The sequence below is a fragment of the Diospyros lotus genome, chromosome 10 (genome assembly GCF_014633365.1).
Source record: "Diospyros lotus cultivar Yz01 chromosome 10, ASM1463336v1, whole genome shotgun sequence".
NCBI classification, from domain to species: domain Eukaryota; kingdom Viridiplantae; phylum Streptophyta; class Magnoliopsida; order Ericales; family Ebenaceae; genus Diospyros; species Diospyros lotus.
Genome location: NC_068347.1, coordinates 33520700 through 33546342, shown reverse-complemented (window position 1 = coordinate 33546342; position 25643 = coordinate 33520700). Strand labels below are relative to the sequence as shown.

At 39.8% G+C, this 25643-nt stretch overlaps 1 protein-coding gene across 2 annotated transcripts in view; it reads right to left on the bottom strand.

The window, feature by feature from the left end:
* Nucleotides 1–730: 730 nt before the first annotated feature.
* The window catches only part of LOC127811691 (protein NO VEIN), a 58691-nt gene continuing 33778 nt past the window's right edge, over nt 731–25643 (bottom strand). Inside the window, exons 9-13 of one of the 2 annotated variants that reach the window (XM_052351794.1) lie at nt 5244–5356; nt 3638–3920; nt 3240–3557; nt 2595–2852; nt 731–2255 (exon numbers count right to left, since the gene is read on the bottom strand). In XM_052351794.1, coding sequence (XP_052207754.1) covers nt 1167–2255; nt 2595–2852; nt 3240–3557; nt 3638–3920; nt 5244–5356 — 2061 coding nt within the window. In that variant the 3' untranslated portion in view covers nt 731–1166. Of the gene's footprint in view, nt 2256–2594; nt 2853–3239; nt 3558–3637; nt 4038–5243; nt 5357–25643 lie in introns of both variants that reach the window. The other variant, XM_052351793.1, reaches the window with a different exon arrangement.

Genomic DNA, 25643 nt, shown 5'->3' with positions numbered 1-25643 from the left:
ATTATATAATTTAGAGTTAAGTAAATATATTTTAAGAATATAATTAAAATAATAAAAAAATTAAGAATATAATTAATTTAAAATTATATAATTCAAGAGTACAATTGAAATAACAAAAAAATTAAATATTTAAATGAAAAAATGTGCAAATATATGAATTAAAAAAATATATATTTTATCACAAAATGTCCAAAATATCCCTGCATTGACTTTAATATGATAAAAAAGGCATTGATTGATTAGATTAACATCAAACCTCGTTTGGTCCAAAATTTTTAATTTGATTTCATATTAAAAATCATTTTTTTGAATAAAATGAAAACCATGTTTGTGTTTTGAATTTCACAATTATTATTCTCGGTTAAATAATGATTTAGAAATTGCCGAGTTTGAGTTTATTACATAAAAAGACAAAAATACCCTTACATTAGATTTCACAAATTATTAGATAGAATTATTATTTTCTTTTCTAATAAATATTTTACCCTTTTAAAAGTATAAGACATTTAATATAAAATTTGTGAGTATTAGTACATATACGGTGTGATAACTCAAAAAGGCTATTTTACATACACAAAGGTTGACTGTTATGCGAACATTTCATTTGTAAAGCACATCATTCTAATTGTATATATCTCTCTCTCTAAAGTAGTGTGTTAGGTAGCAGAGAATTGCCCTTTAATTTCACAAACAAGTGTGTGTCCAATCACAACAGTGTCAAAAGAACAGATTTGATATCCAAATAACAAAAGGAGAGCTGTTTCCATTTGCACATTCTGCCCAAGAACTGGCGATGATCTTCCAAAAGATGTTTCTGAAAGAATTCCTACTGTTTCACAGAGATTATATAACTTGTAATAGCAAATCCACTGGCCCCAATTGCCCACATTTTCAATCTTCACAAATTCCAGTATAACTAAACTATACAATACAATAACACCCACAAAACTAGTACCCAAATCAGTAGAACTGTTGTTACAACCGGAATTAAGAGTCAACAAGATCCCATACCTTCTAGGGTTTGAGTCATGGAAAGAATTGGGATTTGATGTGGAAGTCAAGCACCTTACCATTGGCATTTGTGTTGGCACAGACCCCACATTTATGCAACTTCCTTCAAGGACATCCTTTGATTATTGGGTATCACAAGAAAAATGGAGGTGAATTCAGGTTCGGGATGAAAAACGCTTCGGGACCAAGACAGCCAGTTGCAGCTTGCCCGACTGGCATAGCTTGACAGGGTTCTTGAATACTCTGATCCTCGCCATGTCGTTGCCCAATAGGACGACGTGCGCAATGCTGAAAGATTCAGGTTTCAGAGTTGCAAACTGCCACTCTCTCGCGGTTATGGCAAACCAGTCCTTTCTTGCAGACTTGGTTGATTTAACTTCTATGTACTCTCTACTCTGATCATCATCTCCTATGACAATGTCGTAGGGTAATCCAGACTCGAAATTTTTGTTGACCCATGTCACAACAGTCTCACCTGCGTTCCTGACAAAGTGATTGAAAGCTACTTGTTCTCCGAGTCTCCCAGTTAACATGGCTTGATGTGGATTGGGCGTGCCAAAAGAAAGTTGATGCCTCTCAGTGACGGATGATCCTAAGTTCCGGTCATCAGATGGGCTAACCATACCAGAGGAGTTGCGTGCAGCATCTATAGCAGAAGTGACCAGATTGCACTGATCTCCTGAAGCTTCAGAGTCGGGTATCACTACTGTCATTGTAGTTGCAGCAGAATGACCTTCTATCGTCCAATCAGCACCGATCTCCATTGGAATTGCACGATCTGTTTGTGCATTCTTTCCTTCAGAAATATCCCCTGTAACTTGCGGGCTACTGGCTGGAGGTGGATTTGCTGTCTGTGCCTTCGATTGACATGCACGAGCCAAACTGAAACATGGTGCACTTCTCCAGTCCAGTGGAGGCCAACCTGAGTAGTCAAGTTCTGAAGGACCTTGCTCATTGATAATGGTTGAATCACAACTTGCCGGGGTCGTTTCATCATTCTCTTTTGATGAAGGAATGGATGGAAGGCACCAGACTAATTCAGCTTTGGGAAGCTTTGGCACCTTCTGACTGTTCAAAATGAAAAAGTCAGTCTGCTCCTCGTTGGAGCCTGATTCTGCCATTGTGGTAATCATGTGAAGAAAATTTGCTAAGTGCAAATCAGGATTTCCATTAAAAAATAAACGAGAAAGCTCCATGAACAATGAGTGCGAGTCTGCTTCTTGGGTGGCATAGAGGCGATCACCCTGCAATTTCAAGACAAGGATAAGTAATCATTAAAGTAAACGGGTACTTTACGTGTTCAACGCTATCATAAAACTGACAAAAGCAAATCTTCTGCATTGTAACATCAAGAAAAAGAAAAAAAAACTCCTGATAGTGGTCAAAATGGCCACAAATCATTCCCACTCTGCCACAGCTGGAGCAAAGTACTTAGCATGGTAATATAGATGTTCCACCAGATGACGATGTCTTCCCAATGATTTCACGTCAAATCCAGCCAGAAGTATTTTCACCGAATGCTTAAATAGAAAAACTACACAAATTGAGGAACAAATGCCTGGTGCCATGAGGGGCTTACATACCTCAAGAAGACAGCTACATTTAAATTGCTTATTGGATGTAATGCCAGATCTTTTAATGGTATTCTTGTAGAACAACTTTTCAACAACTACAATTTGGAGATGAGTCAGGAATTCGAATCCAGACTGCTTCAGATGAGAGTATCTATCATGATGAAAATTATAGATGTAACGCTGGGCATAAGGAAGAGCCCAGTTAAGCAATGAAGCTTGGAAACTGTTGTCTGTCAACCCATGATAGACTGCTTCACGTGTTGTGACCTGCAAAGCAAAAAAAGACCAGAAATTTTGGACATTTAACAATTTTTTCCATAATTGCCAATACAAAATTTAGTGTAGACATGAAACCCATGCATATTAACAAGTTGGAACACTACAGGTTTTTACTGTTTGAGTTCATACCAAAACCAATCACTTGACCTCCTCTAGCCTAGAAGGAAAACGGCCATAATGCCTTACCTAAATGATACATTGCAGTCTCAGCAAAAAAAAAAAAGAAAAAGAAAAAAAAAAGAATGATGCACTGCAGACAACAGAATCATATTTTTAACAAAAGTTCAATTCATTCCATTCCTGAATTTGCCAGAACCAAAAATTCCCCCAATCTATGTCCTTTTGTGGACGAATAAGGAGAGAGAGAAAGCTCACCTCTGACAAAGCAGGAACTCCTAATGTCCGCATGAGAGGAGACACTTTCACCAGGAGCATCTCTTGTTCCTCATCACCTAGTTCCCCAAAGTACATAAAATCTATGTTGTTCATATGCTTAAATTCCTTCTTTAACTTGTCATCATCACACCAACAGATGAGGCCGAAGGATGGATGTAGTGAGACCCATTTATCTAGCACAGTGGGAAGCACTTTGAATTCCAATTTTAGAAGAGATTCTTTCAAAGAAATGACATCTTCAGAGTTCAATAACCCAGATTTCAGTTCATTACTTATTTGCAGAAAGACTTGAAAAACCTGAGGCATGGCAGAACATTTAGATAGAAGTTAATAAAAGATCATCAACAATCTACATGTGCTCCTATTTGGTAACTTACCGTATTAGCTGCTTGGGAGGGCAAAGCAACAGTTGCCAAATGCTGCAAGATTTGAAGGTAGCCATGGAAATTGGGCATCTCACTGACTCCACACTCACCCACAAAAAAGACATGAAGACTGGGATAAATATTGCACAATGTCTTGCATACAGGATGATCAGTCACATTAGAATGGCAGTGAGAATGGATTTCCTTGATTTTTTTGACAGAACCAGTAACATCATGCCAATATACTTCAGAAGGATGAAAAAAGCCACCCGGAACAATATCCTCATCAGAAAAACTGCACGAATATGGAACAAAAATAAAAGGTCCCAGACGTAATTCATCAAGAACTTTTTTCTTCGTGGAAGCCATTTCTTTCCAGATGAATGTGTAAAATTTGGACATCTGCGCTATACTGTTATGGAATATATGGTCCACATCAAGTTTACATAATAAATAGAAGAAAAATTAAGAACTGATGCTGCATTTATATTACTAAAAGTACAGGATGGATTAGAACAAGACATGGAAAAAATTGTAGCAATGCAGGTAATAGCACATTTTGCAGTACCAGAGGAGAATAAGACTGCGCCAAAATGTAGAAAGCAGGGCAAGGCACATACATACGCACATTCACACAAAAAGACGCATGCACCAAAAATGCAAGAAAGGGGCTATACTTCCAAACAAACTTGATAGTCACGCAACCATGAAACCATGTATGTATGGAACTACAATGGCGCAGTCTTATCTGCCAAGAAATCACAACAACAATATTGTTGCTTGGTGGTCATCAAGTTCAAACTCATCCTTCAAGCAATGCTGGATAAACTTTTTGAATGAATTTTTTAAAGACCAATTTCATCATAAAATAAAAAATGTGATAAAAAGTAAAACATAAATGGTATGAAATAATCATTCCCAGTCCTTGTGCCATAAGTAGAGGATCTATGCCAGATTTTTGGACCATGCGTGGTATTTCTTCTCTCTAATCTAAGAAATAGAAGTCCTTATGGAAAGGAAACCCAATATCCCCAGGAATAAGAAATGCCAAACATCCTAGTCTCAATGAATTTCCCCAGAAAATGTTGCCAACTTAGCAAGACTGGCAAATTTGGTTGGCATATCATTGTAGGTTCACAATTTGCACTAAAATGAAATTTTGGATTATTAATTTTTTAATAAGAAACAGGAATGAATATCTATACACATTTTCAAAACAATAGTAGATTAGTTCAGTTCATAAGACAAGGTGGCAATTTCCCACCAGTATATGGAGCTCCATGTTCCAAAAGCAAAGAAGACAAAAGCTACAAAAATGGCATGTCAGTCTACTTTGTGCTCGTAACATTTCCCATACAATGACCTAGATGAACAATTAAACCAGAAGATTTAGAATTTTCTTCTACCCCTTAAAATCTAAAACAAGAAGCATGACTCCAGTAATATAGAAGCCATGGAAGTTGCAAATAAGTTTTTTTTTTTTTTTTTTGGTGAGGGGGTTGTATGAACTGCTGCCTAAAAGACCACTGAAAAATCTGGTCTACCACTGGGGAATGAATGAAGATAAAAAATGCCAAACACCTAAAAGACAAATAAAAAGGAAAATAAGACATGTTACCTAGCCATGTACGGAGTGTTGGACCTCCTCCAAACTTGAAGAACTGTTAGGGCATCATCAAGGCTAACTTGAGTCTTGAACCCAATATCAGACAACAACTTCCCACTTTTCACCTGATTTAAGAAAAAAACATAGCAACTGTAAAAGGAATCCACATCAGCTGAATCCATAATTATTTTTTCTTCATTGTTGTTCTTTCTTGTATTTATGTTGCATTTGAGAAACAGTGATAAAAAGTATTGAGTATCAATAGTCATATATCCAGAGTATAAGAAAGTATGATACTGACAAAGACATCCCAATGATCATGCCAACTTGAAAGAAGGAATATCTAAAAGCAATCAGCAGCAAATGAAGGCAACGTCCAAAGGAAATGCTGGTAATCATGTAACACCCCATACTTTCATTGAGGATTGAAAGAATAATCAGTCAAGGGTTGAGAGTCAATCTATACTACAACTAGAGGGTTGACTGTAGGGAGAGTTGATATGCAAAATCGAGGAGTTGACCATTAGTCAACTTTTGGGTTGACTACTGGAAGCAGGTGAAAAACTCAGGTAAGCAGCTGATTTGAACTCCATTTTGAGAGACTAAACAAAGAGATAATTAACCATATTTTAGATATGTTGCTAGGTTTGATGTGAAATTTCACAGGTTACAAATATTATTAATTTTGGGTGAGCTATGTGAAAGTTGGATTACTGGTTAATTAAAGGGGCTAATTAAGCACTTGAAAGAGTCTTACATTGATCTTGAACATTCTAGAGAATAGAAGAACATACAAGAGGCTTCTAGACAGTGAGTTGTCAAGGGAGGGCTGAAGCAGGTACCTAGGTGTCAACCTATGAGAGAAACATATTGCAAGGGCTAGGTACCAACCACTGGGGCTGCTACCACTTCAGCTGCTTCAAGTGTCCATAAATAGGCCACCCATCCATTTGGTTTCAGCACAAAGTAGTAGAGAGAGAAGGCCATGTGGGAGAGAGAGGAAAGAAGAGCAAAAGGACAGAAAAAGAGAAACTAATGATTTATGCATGAAATGACAGCATGATAGCATGATCTCATGTGCACATGCATACGTCTGTATGAAACTGCCATCACGTGTGTGTGCTTGTACATTGACTATGTGTTTGCATGCCACATATACCCAAAGTAGTTGAACTCATGCCATCGCACATTACCATTTGAGCCCAAGGAAGATTGATGGTGGAGAAAGAGTGGCAGCTCCCATGGTATTTCTAGAAGACTTTCTTTATGTAAAATCACATACTAAATCCTGTAGCTAGTTGGACATCCATCATTTTGGATTATGTCAAGAAGTATGTGTAATCAGTAGACATGAAAAAAAAAAAAAAAAACACGTTAATGTTGTTATGAATAAACGAAGCAGTTGATGAAATCAGTCGATGAAATCAGTTGATGGAGGCTCTGTCCCACCCATAGTTACATGGAACATGGTACATTCCAATTTGTGGTAGGTATTTGTCACAGTTATGCTGTGACAACTACAACTCTCCTAATTCGGTGTGAATTAGAGGGGATTGCTAGAGAACAGTAGAAAGAAAGAAGAAAGGGATTGGAAGAGAGAGTGAGGAAGAGAGAAAGTAGGGAGAATAGGAATCTGATTTTGATATCACTGTTTGATAGATTTACAGGGGCTGCCATAGTTTATATAGTAGACTTGTAGGTGCTGCCACAACAGATCACCTCTCCTATAACAAACTATTTTGTCCTATTCTAGCCACCTTTAGACTTAGCATAACTGTCTAACAAACTACTAGCTGGAAAATATAAAAGTTACAATTAATAGCAGTAAAGGAAACAACTAAAACAACTCAAACTCCGCAGCAAAATTGGCCCAAATTTCGGCCTTCCTTTCGTTTTGTGACAATATGCCTCCTTTCAGCAATTTTTTGTCCTCAAGAAATGTTCAAGAGGCTAGCTACCTTTGGAAACTGTTGTAGTAATTGAGGAAGGTATTCCCAGGTATCCTTTCCCGAAGGCTCTCCTTGCCACCTCACTAGTACTTGGATGAGAGGGGCTCCTTGGTGATAGACCATTCTTCTTCCCATTATAGCCTCTAGCTTCTTTGCAACTTCTTTCTCCTTAGGTAGTACTGGTTGCTCCAGGTTAACCCGCTCCTTGCCCGTGGCCTGCTTTAATAAGGAAACATGGAAGACTGGATGGATTTTGGATCATTCCGGCAGCTGCAATCGGTAAGCCACTTCGCTAATTCTGGCTATTATGGGAAACGGGCTGAAGTACTTAGGGCTAAACTTGAATACTGGCCCTTGGGAGATGGACTTTAGATGTGGACGCCTGAGTCTTAGGTACACTTTCCCCAACTTCGAACTCACAGTCAGTCCTCCTCCTATCGGCATATTGTTTCATCCGGTTTTGGGCCGATGCCAACTCCTGCTTGAGTTGCTGCAATACCCCTCTTCTTGTTGTAAGTACTCCTCCACGGCTGGAGCCGAGACATGCCCTTCAGTGATTGGTAGGATATGAGGTTTATACCCAAATACCGATTCAAATGGTGTCATTTTTATAGAAGCATGGTGGCTGGAATTGTACCACCACTGTGCTAAAGCCAGCCACCTATGCTAACTCTTAGGTTGCAGCAAACACACGCATCAGAGGTAGGTTTCTAGGCTTTGGTTTTTCTCTTTTTGTTTGCCCATTAGATTGGAGATGATAGGTTGTTGAAAGGTTGAGCTCCGTGCCCATGTTCTTCATAAACTTCCTCCAACTTGTAAACACCTTATCTCGGTCAAATATAATGGACTTAGGGACTCGTGCATAGCTACCACTCGATCAATGAATGCCCTTGCCATTTCTTGGGCTGTGTAAAGGTGAGCCAATCCTACAAAATTTAGTAAGCTTGTTAACCAGCACCATTACACAATCCTTCCCTTTGATTTTTGGCAGACCTTTGATGAAGTCCATGGACACACTTGTCCATAACTATTCTGGTATTGGCAAGGGTTGGATATGCCACGTTTTCCTGCTCGCACCTCTTACATGTATCACACCCTAGCACAAAATCCCTCATTGCCACTCTGAGCTAAGGCCAATGGAATAGTTGTCTCACCCTCAAATAAGTGTTTTGGATGCCCGAATACCCCCTAAAGGGGACTCATGCAGGGATTGTAAAATTTTTCTCTTGAGTTCCTCATTGTGGCCCACTACTATTTGTAATTTGAATAGAAACGAACAAAGATGAAAACCAGACAAAGACAAGAGAGAGAGAGAGAGAGAGAGAGAGAGAGAGAGAGAGAGAGAGAGAGCGAGAGAGCGAAAGAAAAAGTGTCTGAAAAATGCCTCGATCAATACTTCATTAATGATAGGGAACCTATTTATACAACTAACATCTCTTTTTAATAACACTTTAAACATAACAAATAACAACTACAAGTAGCAGATATTACTGAACATATACAACAGACACTAATCAACAACTCAAAGGCTTCAACTAGCTTTAATTCCTTTAACATTCCCCTTCAATGTGGACTTCCTGGTAATAGTAGAATTCAACTGCTTAGCCTCATCTGAACTTGAGTCCACTGTTATAAGAGCATGAATAGGAGACCACCGAAGCCCAAGTTTGTAAAATAGAAACGAGAATCTGTCTTTTGACAACCCTTTGGAGAAAATATCTGCTACTTGATACAAGGTAGAAACATACCTAATCTCAATATCTCCATTTTCCACCTTCTCTCGAACAAAGTGAACATCTATCTCAATATGCTTTGTATGAGAGTGAAATACTAGATTTTCTACTATGCTCTTAGCTGCTAGATTATCACACCACAAAATTGGAACGTGTGACAAAGAATAACCCAACTCAGTGAAGAGGGATTTTAACCATATAACTTTAGTTACACCTTGTGCCATAGCTCGATACTCAGCTTCTCCCACTGAGTGAGCAACAACAGACTGCTTTCTTGAGCTCTATAACAACAAATTTGAACCAAGAAACACACAAATACCACTTGTAGATTTTCTAGTTACCTTGCAGCCAGTATGGTCTGCATCAGTGTAAACTGTCAAAGCTAAATCAGATACATTAGGTGTAAACAACAACCCCAATCTGAAGTAAACGTTTACAAGTTGTCCAATGTTGTATTTTAGGAGTAGACAAGGATTGACTCAGTTTATTTACCACAAATGAAATATCTGGCCTGGTGTAGGTTAAGTATTAAAGTGAACCTATAATGGTTTGATACAATGACGGATTTGAGAAAATATCACCTTCATTAGTAAAAGAAATCCCCAAATTCACGGGTGTATTACATGGCTTGCAATCCTACATACCAGCCTTGTGCAACAAGTCCATTGTATACTTAGATTGAATAAGATACATTCCAGTCTTATCCCTAAATGCCTCAAACCCTAGGAAGTAGTTAACTGAACCCAAGGTTTTGAGAGCAAAATAGGTGTCCAAATCATGTATGCAAGCTTTAAGAGCTGAAGGATCAGAACCCGTTATAAGGATATCATCTACATACACCAAAAGAAATAACACAGCCTTAGGGGTTCGTTTAATGAACAAGGATGCATCTGAGACTGACCGAATAAAACCTCAACTTTGTAAAGCTTGGCGTAGCTTAGTGTACCGAGCTCTTGGGGCTTGCTTTAGTCCATAAGGGGACTTCTTAAGTTTACAAAGATAAGATGGAAACTGGGAATCAATAAACCCTTTTGGTTGTGTCATATATACATTTTTGATTAGATCTCCATTCAAGAAGGCATTGTTAATATCAACCTACTGTTTATCCCAACCAAATTTTACAACCAAAGAAAAGAGAACTCCTATTGTTGGAGCCTTTACAACGGGGCTAAAAGTCTCACCATAATCTATACCGGGTGTTTGTAAGAAACCTTTAGCTACCAAACAAGCCGTGTGTTTGAGAATGGAACCATTCGATTTGTACTTGACACGAAACACCCATTTACACTCAATAAGGTTCATATCTAATGAGAAGGGAACCAAATTCCAAGTGTGATTAGACTGTAAAGCAGAGAATTCCTCCTGCAGCCTTAGCCCAGTGAGGATCTAAGAGAGCTTCATGCACTAAGCTAGGTTCTAAGATTGTTAACAACACATAAGGAGAAGTAGCCAAAGACTGTTTAGCTCGAGATCAAGTAAGCATAGGATGAATTGAGGGTACTGGAGGAAGTTTGTACTTAGGTACACCAGAAGGTTGAGAAGGATGACAGACATAATGTGTAATACCCTAAGAGCCCAGAAAATGGTAGTATATATCGAGGATAAGTAAGGAAGGAAACAACACCACCTGATTACATTTTGGGCTGAATGTTGGCAAAGAACTTCCAAATTAAGTGTGCTTGACCTGGGGTAAACCAAGGATGGGTGACCCCCCTGGGAAGTTCGTGTAGGTCCATCAGGGTAAGTTGTTTCGGTCCTTTTTATCGCTCGATACGGGATGTTACATAATGTCTAGAGAAAGATGAAGAAGAGTACTAAGATATAGCTGGGTTCTCCAAAGGCACTGGAGAGGTGTTGACTGATCTACCATTACTAGTGTGTGATAAGGGAGGAAATGAAGACTATCTCACCCAAGGAACACTTGAAGAAAAACAGGGAAGATAATGAAACACTTCAGTTGAAGGTCCAACAGAGTTAACCATAGAGACTGAATTACCAGATGACTGAAAAAGATTAGGATAGGGATACTTATTGGGGTTGAATTGAACATGCCTTGAAACATACACATTCCCTGAAGGATGTAAGCACTTATACCTTGCTTGATCAGACTATACCCAATGAAAACACATTTAAATGAATGAAAATCAAACTTATGTCGGTTATAAAATCTGAGATAGGGAAAACAAGTGTATCCAAAAGGTTGAGGAGCAAAATAGTTAGATTGTTTATGATAGAGTAGCTCAAATGGACATGAAAAATTAAAAACAAATGAAGGTAAAAGATAAATGAGATAAACAACTATGTGGAAGGCTTCAACCCAAAAGGACAAAGGCATTCGAGCATGAGCTAGCAAGGTTAGTCCCATTTTAGCAATATGATGATATTTTCTCCCAAGTACACCATTTTGTTGGTGTGTATAAGGACAAGAAAAACAAGGCTGAATACAATAAGTACGAAAGTAGGGTAAAAAGGCCTTAAACTCATCCCCATTATCAGTTTGCAAGGCTCTCAACTTTGAGTTATACTGTAATTCGGCTAGCTTGTGAAAGTTTACAAAGGTTTATAGGGCATTAGATTTCAACTTTAAAGGATAAAGCCATAAGTATCTTGTGTAAGCATTAATAAAGACAATATAGTAACGATAACCCTCAACAGAAGTAATAGGTGCTGGACCCCGATGTGTTGGACCCTAAACATCGGAATAAACTAATTCCAGAGGGTTTTTAACTGTGATTGGACAACTAGAAAAAGGAAGTTGATGTGATTTGCCAATCTTACAGAAGTCACAAAAAGAAAGAACAAACTTTGGACAAGAAACTTGAATTTTATTCAGCACATGTTTTAGTACATGATAGGTAGGGTGCCCTAATTTGGCATGCCACAGCTGTCCTACACAGTCTGCTTGAGCTACATTTGCATTCAAGAATAGATCTGGAGAAATCAGATTCTAATGTATACAACTTTTATTAGAAAAGGAAGGAACAATGTCCGAGGTCTTGAAACAACGCTTGATAGCAAGTCCTGAGGTCTCAAAAGGAGTGATGGTCTGAGATGATTTGGGCATAGCAGAATCAAAAGCTGACACCAACTGATACAAACCATCTCTAAGGGTTCCTCGAAGTAACACCAGTAAGGAGTCCTTGTCCTTAATCAAACTTAGCAACTACATTATTATCTCTTGTAAGTTGAGAAACACTAAGAAGACTCTTCTTTATATGAGGAATGTGAGAAGTCAGAGGTAGAACTCTAACTTGAAAAACTAGTTTAATAGGTGGAGGGATTCTCCTCTTTATATATATCCCAGGTCTCTCTTGTTGAGGCGATGTGGGATTCTCACACTCCCCCTAGGCCAAAACTTCTCCAATAACTGATACATGCCCAGGTGATTGGGCAGGGTACTGGTCCATGACCACGACAGCTAAGGGTTAGCTCTGATACCATGTGAGAAGTCAGAGATAGAACTCCAACATGAAAAACCAGCTTAACAGGTGGAGGGATCCTCCTCCTTATATATATCCCAGGTCTCCCTTGCTGAGGCGATGTGGGATTCTCACAAGGAACATGTAGTACATTAGGTAATGAAAGAACAGATTGAGGACAAGATTGTGTATGCAAATGACCAACACCAACATGAGAAATAGGCAAGGCCTTACCATCACCAACAGTAACCTTATCAATGCCTTGATAAGGAGATGATAGAGATAAGTTGTCGAGACTAATGGTAATATGATTGGTTGCACCAAAATCAACGAATCAAGGAGAATCAGCACGAGAGGATAACTGAGAAAAATTATCTGTTGGTTGAGGCAAATACTTGTAAGCTGGAAGAGGTAGAACCTAAATCAGACATAAAAGCTTCATTAGACTCACTAGGGCTGGCTAAATATGCATGTGGTTCTGTTTGAACCTGAAAACCACCTCCTTGGCCAAATTGACCATAGCCTTGTAGTTGACTAGAACCTTGCTGAAAATTTCTGTCAAATCGATGGTAACACTTGTCCACAAAATGGCCAGGTTTGCCACATAACTGGCAATAAATTCGCTTGCCACCGACTGGCCTCTACCTCGACCACCTCTATTCACATAGCCTCCTCCACGAGACATATTTCCTCCTCTAGTGTTATTAATTGAATCATTACCAGATCTAGAACCATAGGTTGCAACATTGACATTAATAACAGAATCAAAATTCACAAACGAGGAATCAATTGAATTCTTAGAGGCTAAGCGTTGTTCATGCATAAGGAGGAGATATTGCACTTTTTCTAGATTAATCTCATCTATTTGATAAGTAATCAAACTTACTATTGTGTCATAGTCATGATCCAGACCATTCAAGATAGACAATAACAAATCCTTATCACCTAGAGGTTCACCGATTGCAGCTAGAGCATGTGCAATAGTCTTAATTCACAGAATATAGTCATTAATAGAAAGAGTTCTTCTTAACTAACTGCAATTGCTGTTTTAATTGAAATGAGTTTGCAACGGTCTGCTGCGAAAACAGAGTTTCAAGTGAAGACCATACCTCATTCGAAGTCTCACAGTGTATCACCTGAGCGAGAACTTCCTTGTCCATTGTCGAGAATAACCAGCCAAGAAGCAACTGGTCAGAACGAATCCATGTCATGTACGCTGGATTCAAAATTGTCGGATCCGAACCTTCTACATCAGAATTTGGATTCGGAATGTACTTTGAAGGTGTTTGAGACTCGTTTATGAGTAAAAGAAGATCGAAGGCTCGAATGGTAGCTAGAACTTGTGCTTTTCAAAACAAGTAGTCATCAGTGTCGAGCTTAATTGGAGCAAAATTTAGAGATTTCGCAACCGATGGAAAATCGATTTGCGAATCGGATGAATAATTTGATTGAGGCAGAGATGAGGCACTAGAATTGCGAGTAGCAGCCATGGACGTTAGTCGAGGCTCTAATACCATGCAATTTGAATAGAAACGAACAAAGATGAAAAGCAGATAGAGACAAGAGAGAGAGAGAGAGAGTGAAAGAAAAATTGTTTGAAAAATGCCTCAATTAATACTTCATTAATGATAGGGAACACCTATTTATACAACTGACATATCTCTTTAATAACATTTTAAACATAACAAATAACAACTACAAGTAACATATATTATTGAATAGATACAACAGACACTAATAAGCAATTCAAAGGCTTCAATCAGCTTTGATTCCTTCAACACTATTCTTCCTTTATATCTCAACAGTCCATCCACCATGGTGTACCATTCTCCTCCTTATTTCCCAGAGCCAATTTCTCTAGCATGCATTTTATGTGTTCATCTCCCTCATAGTTATCCATCACTTCCTTGCACCACTTGGGGATTACAACAATCATTGTGGCAGCACTCCCTTCCTCTTGACATCTCGACAGGGCATCCGTTGCTACCAAGTTTTCCTTGCCCTTCTTATATTGTATGGAGTAATCTAACCCCATTAACTTGGCCATTCCCTTCTTTTGCAATTGAGTTTGAAACTTTTGCTATAACAAAAACTTCAAAGACTCATGATTTGTTTTGATTACAAACCTCCCCGCCTCCAAGTAATGTTGCCACTTCTCCACAGCCATAAGAACAACCAAGAATTCCTTCTGATATATACTCAGGCCTAAGTGTCTTGGACTGAGGGCTTGGCTTAAAAAAGCCAATGGTCTATCATCCTGCATCAAAATAGCCCCAATACCTACTCCACATGCATCTGTCTCAAGCACAAAAGGCTTGTTGAAGTCCGTCAGCCCTAATATGGGTACCCTGCTCATTGCCACCTTCAATTTTTCAAAAGCATCTCCTGCTTCTTGCCCCTACTGGAGGTTCTCCTTTTTCAATGTTTGTAAGGGGTTTGCTAATAACTCCATATCCTTTAACAAACCTGCGGTAGTACCTAGTGAGTCCTAGGAAACCCCTAAGAGCCCTTATTGCAGTGGGCTTTGGCCAATTTAGCATAGCCTCCACATTCCTTGGGTCGGTACTGATCCCTTTTCCCGAGATTAAGTGCCCCAAGTATTCTACCTGGTTTTGGCTGAATGCACACTTAGACTTTTCGATGAATAATTGGTTGCTTCTAAGGACCTCAAAGTTGGTTAAGGTGTTGGTCCAAAGTGTCACGACCCTAGGGAGTAGTGTGTAATATTGTAAAATGTAGGGTCTAAATGAGGAAATAAGGGAGTTAGTAGAAATGCTGTGAGTGGTTAACTAAAGTCGTTGGGTAGTTAGAAGTTAGTTGATGTAGCTAGAGGTCCCATAAACATGGACCTACGACACTTTGAGAGATAGCTTGGAAGCGAATAATCAATTTCTCTCCCTCTTGATTCTTTCTTTCTGTTCTCTTTCTTTCTATCAATTCTCACGTTTCTTTCTGTTCTCTTTCTTTCTATCAATTCTCACATTCATATATTACCAAATTGCAAGCCCTAATTCAAGGGCTTGACACAAACTTGGGCTATAGACAAGGATGTCATTAAAGAACACAAGTATGAATTTCCTTAGATAGGGTTCAAATACCAAGTTCATTAGGGATTGGAAGGTGGTTAAGGCATTGGTGAGCCCAAAGGGCATTACCAAGAACTCAGAATGGCCATGGTGAGTTTGGAAGGTAGCTTTGTGGATATCCTTGGGCTTCATCCTGATTTGGTGGTAGCTCGAGCACAAATCAAGTTTGGAAAAAAATTTGGCTTGGTGTAGCTCATCCATTAGGTCTTCAATAAGAAGTAAGGGAAATTTATCCTTAATGGTTAGGGTGTTAAGTTGGTGATAATCTACAGAAAAACGCTAAGAACCATCTTTTTTCTTTACCAAAAGGACTAAGGAAACAAAAGGGCTTTGACTCGGTCTAATGAATGATTGGTTCAACATTTCTTTCAGCATTCTTTCAATTTCAGTTTTTTGAATAAGGGCATAGCAATAGGATTTGATATTGACTGGCTCAACATTTGGTTTTAGGTTAATGGCATGGTCCAAAGTCCAGTTAGGAGGAAGGGTATTTGGTTCCACAAAGAGGTCCTTAAATTCTACCAATAATTCATCAACAAGGGGCAGTGTGCATACCTGGTTAGAACCTTTCTACTGGTGGCTGATAGTTAGTTATAACTGTCCAAGCTCTTCTTCCTTAAGACTCTCCAATGTTATTAAAGGTGTGTCGCCTGGTGCCTAGAAACAAACCAGGCGAGGCAAGATCTGCCCAGGCGCGCCTGGGCGCACCCAGGCCCTCAGGCGCAGCCTTGGGCTCATAGATGTTAAAGGCACGCCTCATAAAATTAGTTGTCAAGCAGCCTACTACCCACCGAAACCAGCTGCCATTATTGGTTCCAGCCTCCCCTTTTCTCAGTTCCAACATGTATACATTACAACATATTTAAATTTCTTTAATTTAAATAAATGTCGAAAATGTAGACATTTACTTTAATACATAAATGTAAATAAGAAAGTACCCCTATTTGGATTCAATAAAAATATCTAAAAAATCAAAATTCATAACAATAAGAAAATATAATTTTGGTTTTAGAACAAACTTGGGATTTAAGGATTTTACCACCCCCAAAATACATATATACTATTTCTTGAAAATTCATTAAAAATTATTTTAACAACAATGAATATTAGCTATCAAAATACCAGAAGATAGTTTTTCAAAATGAAAACATTTTCTTATATGTCTCCTTATAATGCACTAATCTTCCAAACTTAGAAAAATAGCATTTTTCAAAACGAAAACATTTTCTTGATTGTGAACTTATAGTGTTTATGTGTTTGTTTAGAACTTTGCATGATGATTGGTACTTATTTGAGTTTGAGTATTATCTCTTTGTTTTTTTTAAGATGGTCTTTCGAGTGGTATTGTTGTTGACATGTTGTGAATCTTGCAAGAATCAAAAATTTAAAATGTCATCCAACACTATTGATCCTAATCCTGATAGTAACTCTGCAGGTAGAAGAAAAGATCTAGCATGGAAATATCATAGTTAGCATATGTTGAATTTTATATTTTTTTTATAACATGCTTTTTAAAATATTATTAGAAGTTATGACCTATTTTATATCTTTTTCTTCAATTAGGACATATATTTTTATTTTATTAACTTGTGCCTAATTCCACCAGGCTCGTGCCTCGCCTTGTGCTTCAGGCTCCAAGACCCTTGTGTGCCTTGGGCCTTTGATAACACTGGGACTCTCTTCCACTTCCATAATGGAAAATAGTTGTGTGAGTTGACTCCACTTGCTCTTGAGGACCCTTTGCAGCCTCTTACCGGTAATCATCTTGCAAGTAGCAATCTTTCTCCCACTTGTAAGTCATTCTTCTCCCCTTTTTTTCAAAGGACACTGTCATGTACTTAGGCTACCAGATTGTAATAAAGAGAATATTGTAAGAGTAAAATAGTAAATGGTGCAGTAGTTAGGCACAAGCAAGTTGTAATGTTCTAACTAATATTGGCGCCTACTTTTAGCTGTGGAACTCTTTAAAGGCAAAGTCCCAGCTCATTTGAAAGGCATCTAATGACATTTGAATTGCCTTATTCTCTCAATTTCCCTCTTAATCTCTCTCTCCTTCCCTTTCCCTCTTCATTCTAATTATTCAATTCCCTTCCTCCCGCCTAAAAATTCCCTCGATCAGATTGGTGATATGACAAAGTGGTTTCAGAGCAACCTTCTTGGCCAATGACCAGTAACCCCTACGATGGCCGATGATACTTGCATGAAGCTACAACAAGTGTTAGCGATAGTGATGGAGGTGCAACAACGGATGGGATCCTTGGGGGATACAATTGGAACCATTGTGGATAAGAGATTGGAGGTGGTGGCGGATCAGTTGCAAGGAGACATGCGCAACCAGATTCGCACGGAAATGCGAGAGCAAGGTAATATGGTTCGAGAACAAATGAAGCAATTCATGCTGATGTTCTCGAACCAGGCTCAGGTACGAATATCTCCTAATTTTCCTCCCCGGGAACACTTGGATCCAATACTTCCGGGTGTTGGAGTGAGCCAGCGAGTGGTCGAGTCTTCAAAATTGGGGGGCGATACGATAGGTGTGGGAGAAGTTGGAGTAGAAAGGAGACTAGAAGCTTCGGCCAATTTTGGATATACACAATTCCCGGTACTGAAGTTGGAATTACCTGTTTTCGATGAATTGAAGCCATGATGGTGGATCAGAAGGTGAGAGAAATTGTTCAACATCAACCGAGTCGCTGACGACCAGAGAGTCACTCTAATCACTTCCTAAACGATGTGGGAGATATTTGGTTCCAAGGATGGTAAGGCGTGATAGGTGACCACAATTGGGAGGAATTCGAGAGAGGATTATGTGAAAGGTTTGGAGAAAGAAGAACGGTGGATATCGTAGAAGAATTTAATAAGTTGAAGCAGAGAGGTACGGTGCAGGAATATTAGCTCTGGTTTGAGGAGCTGAAATCATTAATGCTCAGTCGGAATCTATACATGACAAAGGGATATTTCGTATCGAGTTTCATCAGTGGCCTGAGTGATGATCTTAGATCTATGGTGAAGATGATGAGGCCTCAGACAGTATAAGAGGCTGCGGAGGATGCATTGTTGCAGGAATTAACAGTCGAGGCCCTAATGAGAAAACAGAGAACCCAAGGCAGAGGAAGTGTCTACGGAGTAAGTTCCCCAGGAGGGAAGGTGCAGGGGAAGGAAATGGTTAGATTGGAGATGAGATCTAAGTTTCCAGCAAACTTGCCCTTGGGACAGCAAGGAGTTAAGACTGTGGGAACGCCGGAGGCCAACAGGGCTATGCTACCGGTGTGGAGATAAATACACTCTGGGACATTAGCGCAAGAGGCAACTTCTCTTATTGGAGGGGGGGGATATGGTTGAAGATGATGAAGGAGACACAATAGCTATAGCCAAGGAGTTAGAAGAGGAAGACAATGGGGCTATTTCACTGCATGCAATTAAGGGGATGGCAGGCAATAAGATCATTAAGGTGGAAAGGAAGTCTCAAGATAGTACCCTCATGGTAGTGATCAATAGTGGGAGTACTCATAGTTTTATTGATGAGGGAATTGCCAGGAAGTTGAAATGTGAACTATCCAATACTCAACCACTCTAGGTGACAGTTGCTAATGGAAGTAAGGTCCTAAGCCGATCAGCTTGCTTGGGGTACTGTTGGATGATGCAGGGTGAAGCCTTTATGACTGATTTGAGATTGCTTAAACTTAGGGGGTGCCACAGTTTTGGGGGTCGATGGGGTGAAAGAAGTGAGCCCGATTAGTTTTGATTTCAACAAAATGGAGGTAATATTGGAGAAGGAAGGCCGAAAAGTAACACTACAGGGGAATGTGGAGAATGGAATTTGCAAAATGATCAAGGGCAAGAAACTTCAAAAGTTGTTCAAGCATAAAATAGCCCAACTATTCTCGATTGAGACCCACGATGAAGAAGAAAACCAAGAAGGGCTAGGATGACAATGCATGATGACCAACAACAGTTAGAGTCCATCGTCGTGGCAAGTACATGAATTGGAATTGTTAGATTTATTACTGATTGAATTCCAGGACTTATTTGCAGAGCCTAAGGAACTACCTCTGACTAGACCCTTTGACCATTCTATAAATCTCCAACCCAACTCAATGCCTATTAATATTAGATCCTACCGATACCCACCAAAACTCAAATCTGAAATTGAGAAAATGGTAAAAAAAATGCTAGCTAATTCTATCATTAGACCCAGCAAGAGCCCTTTCGCATCACCTGTCCTTTTAATTAAAAAGAAAGATGGCACATGGCGCTTTTGCATTGATTACCATCAGCTTAATAACATCACTATCAAAGACAAATTTCCCATCCCGATTATTGAAGATCTATCAGATGAACTTACATCTGCCAAGGTCTTCTCCAAACTTGATTTAAGATTCGATTATCATCATATCCGAATGGATCCAAAAGACATCCACAAAACAGTCTTCCAAACTCACCATGGCTATTATGAATTCACAGTCATGCCTTTTGGCTTAACCAATGCCTCAGCCACATTCCAAGCTTTAATGAACCACATATTTAAACCTTATCTCAGCAAATTTGTGTTGGTATTTTTTGATGATATCCTAATCTATAGCAACATTTTCTAAACACCTAGACCACCTTAGGGCTGCATTCCAAGTCCTTCAATTCAATCAGTTATACATCAAAAGATTCAAATGTGCCTTTGCCCAACAGCAGATAGAGTATTTAGGGCATATTATTTCAGATGCTAGAGTTAGCATAGATCCATATTCATTTTTTGATGGTATTTTTTTTGTTTTTTAAACTTTGTGATGTAATTTGATGTTATTAGTTATTTTGGAAAATAACTAATAACCTCATATTCATATAATTTTCTGTTTTCAATCTTACACATATATTATATAATAATATATCCAAACCAATGAAACCACATAGCCACATATCAATAGTGGATAAACAACATTTTAATTTAGTCATACAATCAAATGAATCAATACTATAAGCAAGTGGATTTCTTGGAAATATTATAGAATATATATAATTAATAATAAAAACTAAATATAAATCTAATAATTATATATAAATAGAAAAGAAAAATAAAATAAAATAAAAAACAAAAAACGAAAAACAAAAACCAAAACACAGCTAACGCCCCAATAACCAGAGAGAGAGAGGTTACGACGGAGTGGAGCTTGCCGTGGCGGAGATGGAGCTCGACGGCGAGGACGGGGGCGGCGGTGACAATGCTGAGGTAACGAGGACGCGACGGATAAGAGGCGATGACGATGAAGCTTGGCAGCAAGGATGGAGCTGGACGCAGCGACGGCGATGAGCTATTGGCGAGCTGATGAAGCTTGGCGGCATTGAGGTAATAGCGTTGAGGTGAGAAGAGAGAGAGAGGTTCGATTTAATGATTTAGCAAAAAAAACCCTAAAAATGGTTGATATTTAAAGCCAACGAACTGGGTGCCTAGGCGCGCGGGCCGACTAGGCGCCGCCTAGGCTGCAAGCCGGCCCGAGGAGGCTCGACTAGGGTAATTTTGGGGTGGCCAGCGGCCGATTTTTAGAACACTGCCTCTCACGATGCTTTGAAGAAGGATCAACTGCAGCCATCACAGCAATGGTACCGGATTGGTATCAAGAAGTGGCTGCTAATTATGTAATGGGGGATTAGATATGACTACTAGTGGAGCAACTGAGCATCGATGGGAACAACACACCAGGGTATACTATGACTAACAGGTTACTGAGATACCAAGGCCGATTGGTGATTGGGGAATGTGAAACACTAAGGAAGAGAATACTCCAAACTTTGCATGAATCGCCTATCGGGGGGCACTCGGGCATCTAGAATACTTACAGGAAGGTGAAGCAAGTATTCTACTGGCCTAACTTGAAGAAATTTTTCATGGAATTTGTCCTTAATTGTGATATATGCAAACGGTGCAAACATGAAACAATTGCACGGCCTAGACTCCTACAGCCCCTTGGAGTACCCAATCAGGCATGGGTTGACATTACCATGGACTTTGTAGAAGGATTACCGAGGTCAAAAGGTAAGAACTGTATTCTGGTAGTAGTGGATCGACTCACAAAATTCAGCCATTTCTTAAGCCTTTCCCATCCATTCTCTGCCTAAGAAGTAGCCAGACTTTTTGTGGATAAAGTGGTTAATTTACATGGAGTGTGCCAGACCATTATATCCGACAGAGATAAGGTGTTCACCAATCTTTTTTGGCAAACACTGATGAAATTCCTAGGGTCCAAGCTCCACATGTCTACAGCTTACCATCCAAAAACGGATGGCCAATCAGAAAGAGTTAACTAATGCCTAGAAACATATTTGAGATGTTTCTATTTCCTACGACCTAAGGAATGGCACAAATGGTTGTCATTTGCCCAATGGTGGTATAACTCAAGCCACCATAGCTCTATCAACATGACCCCTTTTGAAGCATTGTATGGGTACAAACCTAATCTACTACCGGCAGTCAACGGACCCGTTATAGTGGCAACAGTGGATGACTACCTATACCACCGACAACACAATCTGTAAGCTCTCAAAATTGAGCTTGCCAAAGCTTAGAATCAAATGAAACAATTGGCAGATCGAAGACGCGCTGATAAGTAGTTTGAACAAGGAGAACAGGTGTACTTGAAACTCAACCCTGCTTACCTCAAGTCACTATCAAAGCAACTGATTTCCAAGCTAAACCCTAAGTTCTATGGGCCATATCCAATCATTTCCATAATAGGAAAGGTCGCCTACAAGCTACAACTACCAGAAGGGACTCATATACACCCATGGTTCCATGTCTCATTACTCAAAAAATTGGCTGGAAATAATGTGACAAGTCAAGCTCTGCCCCTTATGATAGAAGATGAAGAACCTATGGTAGCCCCGATAGCCATTTTGGATAAGTGGATCCTCTATCAACAAGGAATGCCCTTAACCCAAGTGTTGGTGCAATGGTCGACACTTCATCCGGATAATAATACTTGGGAGTATCTTCCAGATCTCCTCAAACAGTTTCCTAGCTCGGCCAACCTGCTGACTATTTCTTGAGGACAAGAAATCATTCGAATGGGGGAATAATTCTCATGTACATAGTTATCAAAGGCGCGCCTAGGCGCGAGGCGAGGCGGTTTTGGCGAGGCCCTCGCCTTGCGCACCTAGGCGCTGGGGCGTGAGGCACGCCTCATGAAACTGAGGTCTTCTACTAAATCTTGCATCCCAATCGCGCTTGCCTCTCCTCCCGACTGCATCCAGCCGCGCTTGCCTCTCCTCTCCAGCTCGCTGCTCGCTCCTCACTCCTCCCGACTATAGCATCTGCCACGTTTGCCTCTCCTCTCCAGCTCGTTGCTCGCTCGCCCGATCTTCCGCTTCCTCTCTAGCCCCAGCCGCGCCTGCCTTCTCTCTTCCTCTTCTCTCCAGCTCGCCCTCGCCCAATCTTCTTCTTCCTCTCCTCTCCAGCTGCGACCCCCTCCTCTCTTCCTCTCCAGCTTACTGCTCGCTCGCTCGATCTTCCTCTTCCTCTCTAGCCCCAGCCGCCCCTGCCTCCTCTCTTCCTCTTCTCTCCAGCTCGCCCTCGCCCGATCTTCTTCCTCTCCTCTCCAGTTGCGACCCCCTCATCTCTTCCTCTCCAGCTCGCCCGATCTTCCTCTTCCTCTCTAGCCCCAGCCGCGCCTGCCTCCTCTCTTCCTCTCCTCTCCAGCTCGCTGCTTGCTTGATCTTCCTCTTCCTCTCTAGCCCCAGCCGCGCCTGCCTCCTCTCCAGCTTCCTCTCCTCTCCAGCTGCGACCCCTTGATCTTCCTCTTCCTTTCCTCTCCACTCTCCAACAGCGCTTGCCTCCTCTCCAGTCTCCAGCCGCACCCTCTTCTTCTATTCTCCTCTGCCGAGTCTGCCCATGGTCTTCTCCTCTCTTCCTCGCCTCTCTTCTCATCTGTTCTTGAGTTCTTCAAATTGAAGTTGCTAAGGGCCTAAGGCTGCCCACGTCTTCTCCTATATTCATAATTTCATATTGTAAGTTCTTTACTTGTATTTTATTTGTTTATTTCTTGCATTTTTGCCTAATTTATTTTGCCAGCAGCTGGTTGCTGAAATTTGCTTTAAGTCTTTATAGTTTATTTCTATCATTAGGAGAATTTTGTGGAAATTGGAACTGTGTTGCAACAGCCCAATAAATGTCGTCAGCCACTTCCAAAACAGACCCGGCATGGAATTATTTTGAAGCTGATCCTAATGATAGAAATACCACCACATGTAAATTTTGTCATAAAGTAACAAAAGGTGGTATATTTCGGGCAAAACATCTTGTGGGCGGTTTTAGGAATACTAAAGCTTGTCCAAAATGTCCTCCATCAGTAAAAGAAGAGATTGGAGAGTACATGCAAAAGAAGAAAAATAACCGGGATGAGCGAAATATAGCATCGTTAGATGATGATCTTCAATTTGGTGAAGGGCATGATGATGATGATGAGCCGCTGCCTCAAAGTAGAAAAAGACTCAATGTATCTACCGGAAGTGGAAGTGGTACTGGTAGTGTTGGTAGTGTTAAAGGGCCAACACAAAAGGGTCTATTTGATGTTTTTCTTAAAGACCCAGAAGTTAATGTGCTGAAAAGCAAGGGCAAAGGAAAGCAAACAAGGTTGGGTGAGCATGATTTTGCAAAAAAAGAGTTAAGAGCTCGAGTTTGTAGAAGCTCTGCACGATGGATGTATGATGCAGGCATTCTATTCAATGCAGTGACATATGACAGTTTTAAAGTATTTATAGAAGCAGTTGGTCAGTATAGTCCGGGTGTGAAGCCGCCTAGTTACCATGAAGTCAGGGTTCCCCTTCTCAAACAAGAGGTGGAAGCCACTTGTGAAATGATGAAAGATCATGAAGAGGCGTGGGCCAAATATGGATGTTCCATTTTGTCAGATGGCTGGAAAGACAAGAGGGAAAGGACATTGATTAACTTTTTAGTCAATTCTCCTAAAGGAAGTATGTTCTTGGAGTCTGTTGATGGTTCTAGCTATTCAAAGACTGGGGAAAAGATGTTTCAATTATTAAGTAAATGTGTGGAAAAGATTGGAGTAAGAAATGTGGTGCAAGTCACCGATAATGCTTCAAACAATGTTTTAGCAGGTATGAAATTCATTTTTGTAATTTGTATTATGTTTATAAATAGAACAATTTGAATATTCATTAGATATTTATTATTTACTAATATCTTGTTAATTTCACTCTAAATAATAACAGAAAGATTTTTGGAGACAAAATATCCTACGTTGTTTTGGACACCATGTGTAGCGCACTGCTTGGATTTAATGTTGGAAGATATTTTCAAGTTGCCTAATATGAAGAAGACATTTGAGAGAGCTGTTATGGTGAATAGCTATATCTATACTCGTTCGGGTCTAGTAAACATGCTTAGAAGGTTTACTGACAAGAAAGAGTTGTTGAGGCCTGCAAAAACACGGTTTGCAACTGCCTTTATCACTTTGGGCAGGATGCATAGTTTGAAAAGCAACCTTAGAAGGATGTTTACCTCCGAGGAGTGGATAACAAGCAAGTGGGTAAAAGAAGCGAGGGCTAAAAAGATTGTAGAAGTGATTTTGATGCCTTCATTTTGGAACAATGTTGTATTTGCTTTAAAGGTGGCTGGTCCATTGGTGTGTGTATTGCGCTTAGTGGATGGTGAGAAGAAGCTTGCTATGGGATACATATATGAGGCCATGGATAGGGCCAAAGAAGCGATTACTAACTCTTTTAATGGGGATGAAAAGAAGTATGCACCCATTTTTCAGATCATTGATAATCGATGGGATGTTCAGCTTCATCGCCCCTTGCACGCAGCTGGTTGGTACTTGAACCCAGAATATTTCTACAAGGCTGAACGTATAGATCCAGAGATCATGACTGGCTTATATGAATGCATTAGAAAGTTAAATCCAGATATAAAGGTTCAAGACCAAGTTGATGCCGAGCTTTCGATGTATAGCAATGCAGATGGGTTCTTTGGAAACTATATGGCTATTAGAAAGAGAGCTGAGAAATCACCAGGTACACATATATATTATATATTACATTATATATATAATCATTCTAGATAATAGATTATAACTAACCCATGAATTTTATTGGACAGCTGAATGGTGGGCTTCGTATGGAATGTCAACACCCACGTTGCAAAAATTTGCAATTAAAATTCTTAGCTTGACTTGTAGTTCATCTGGGTGTGAACGTAATTGGAGTGTGTTTGAAAATA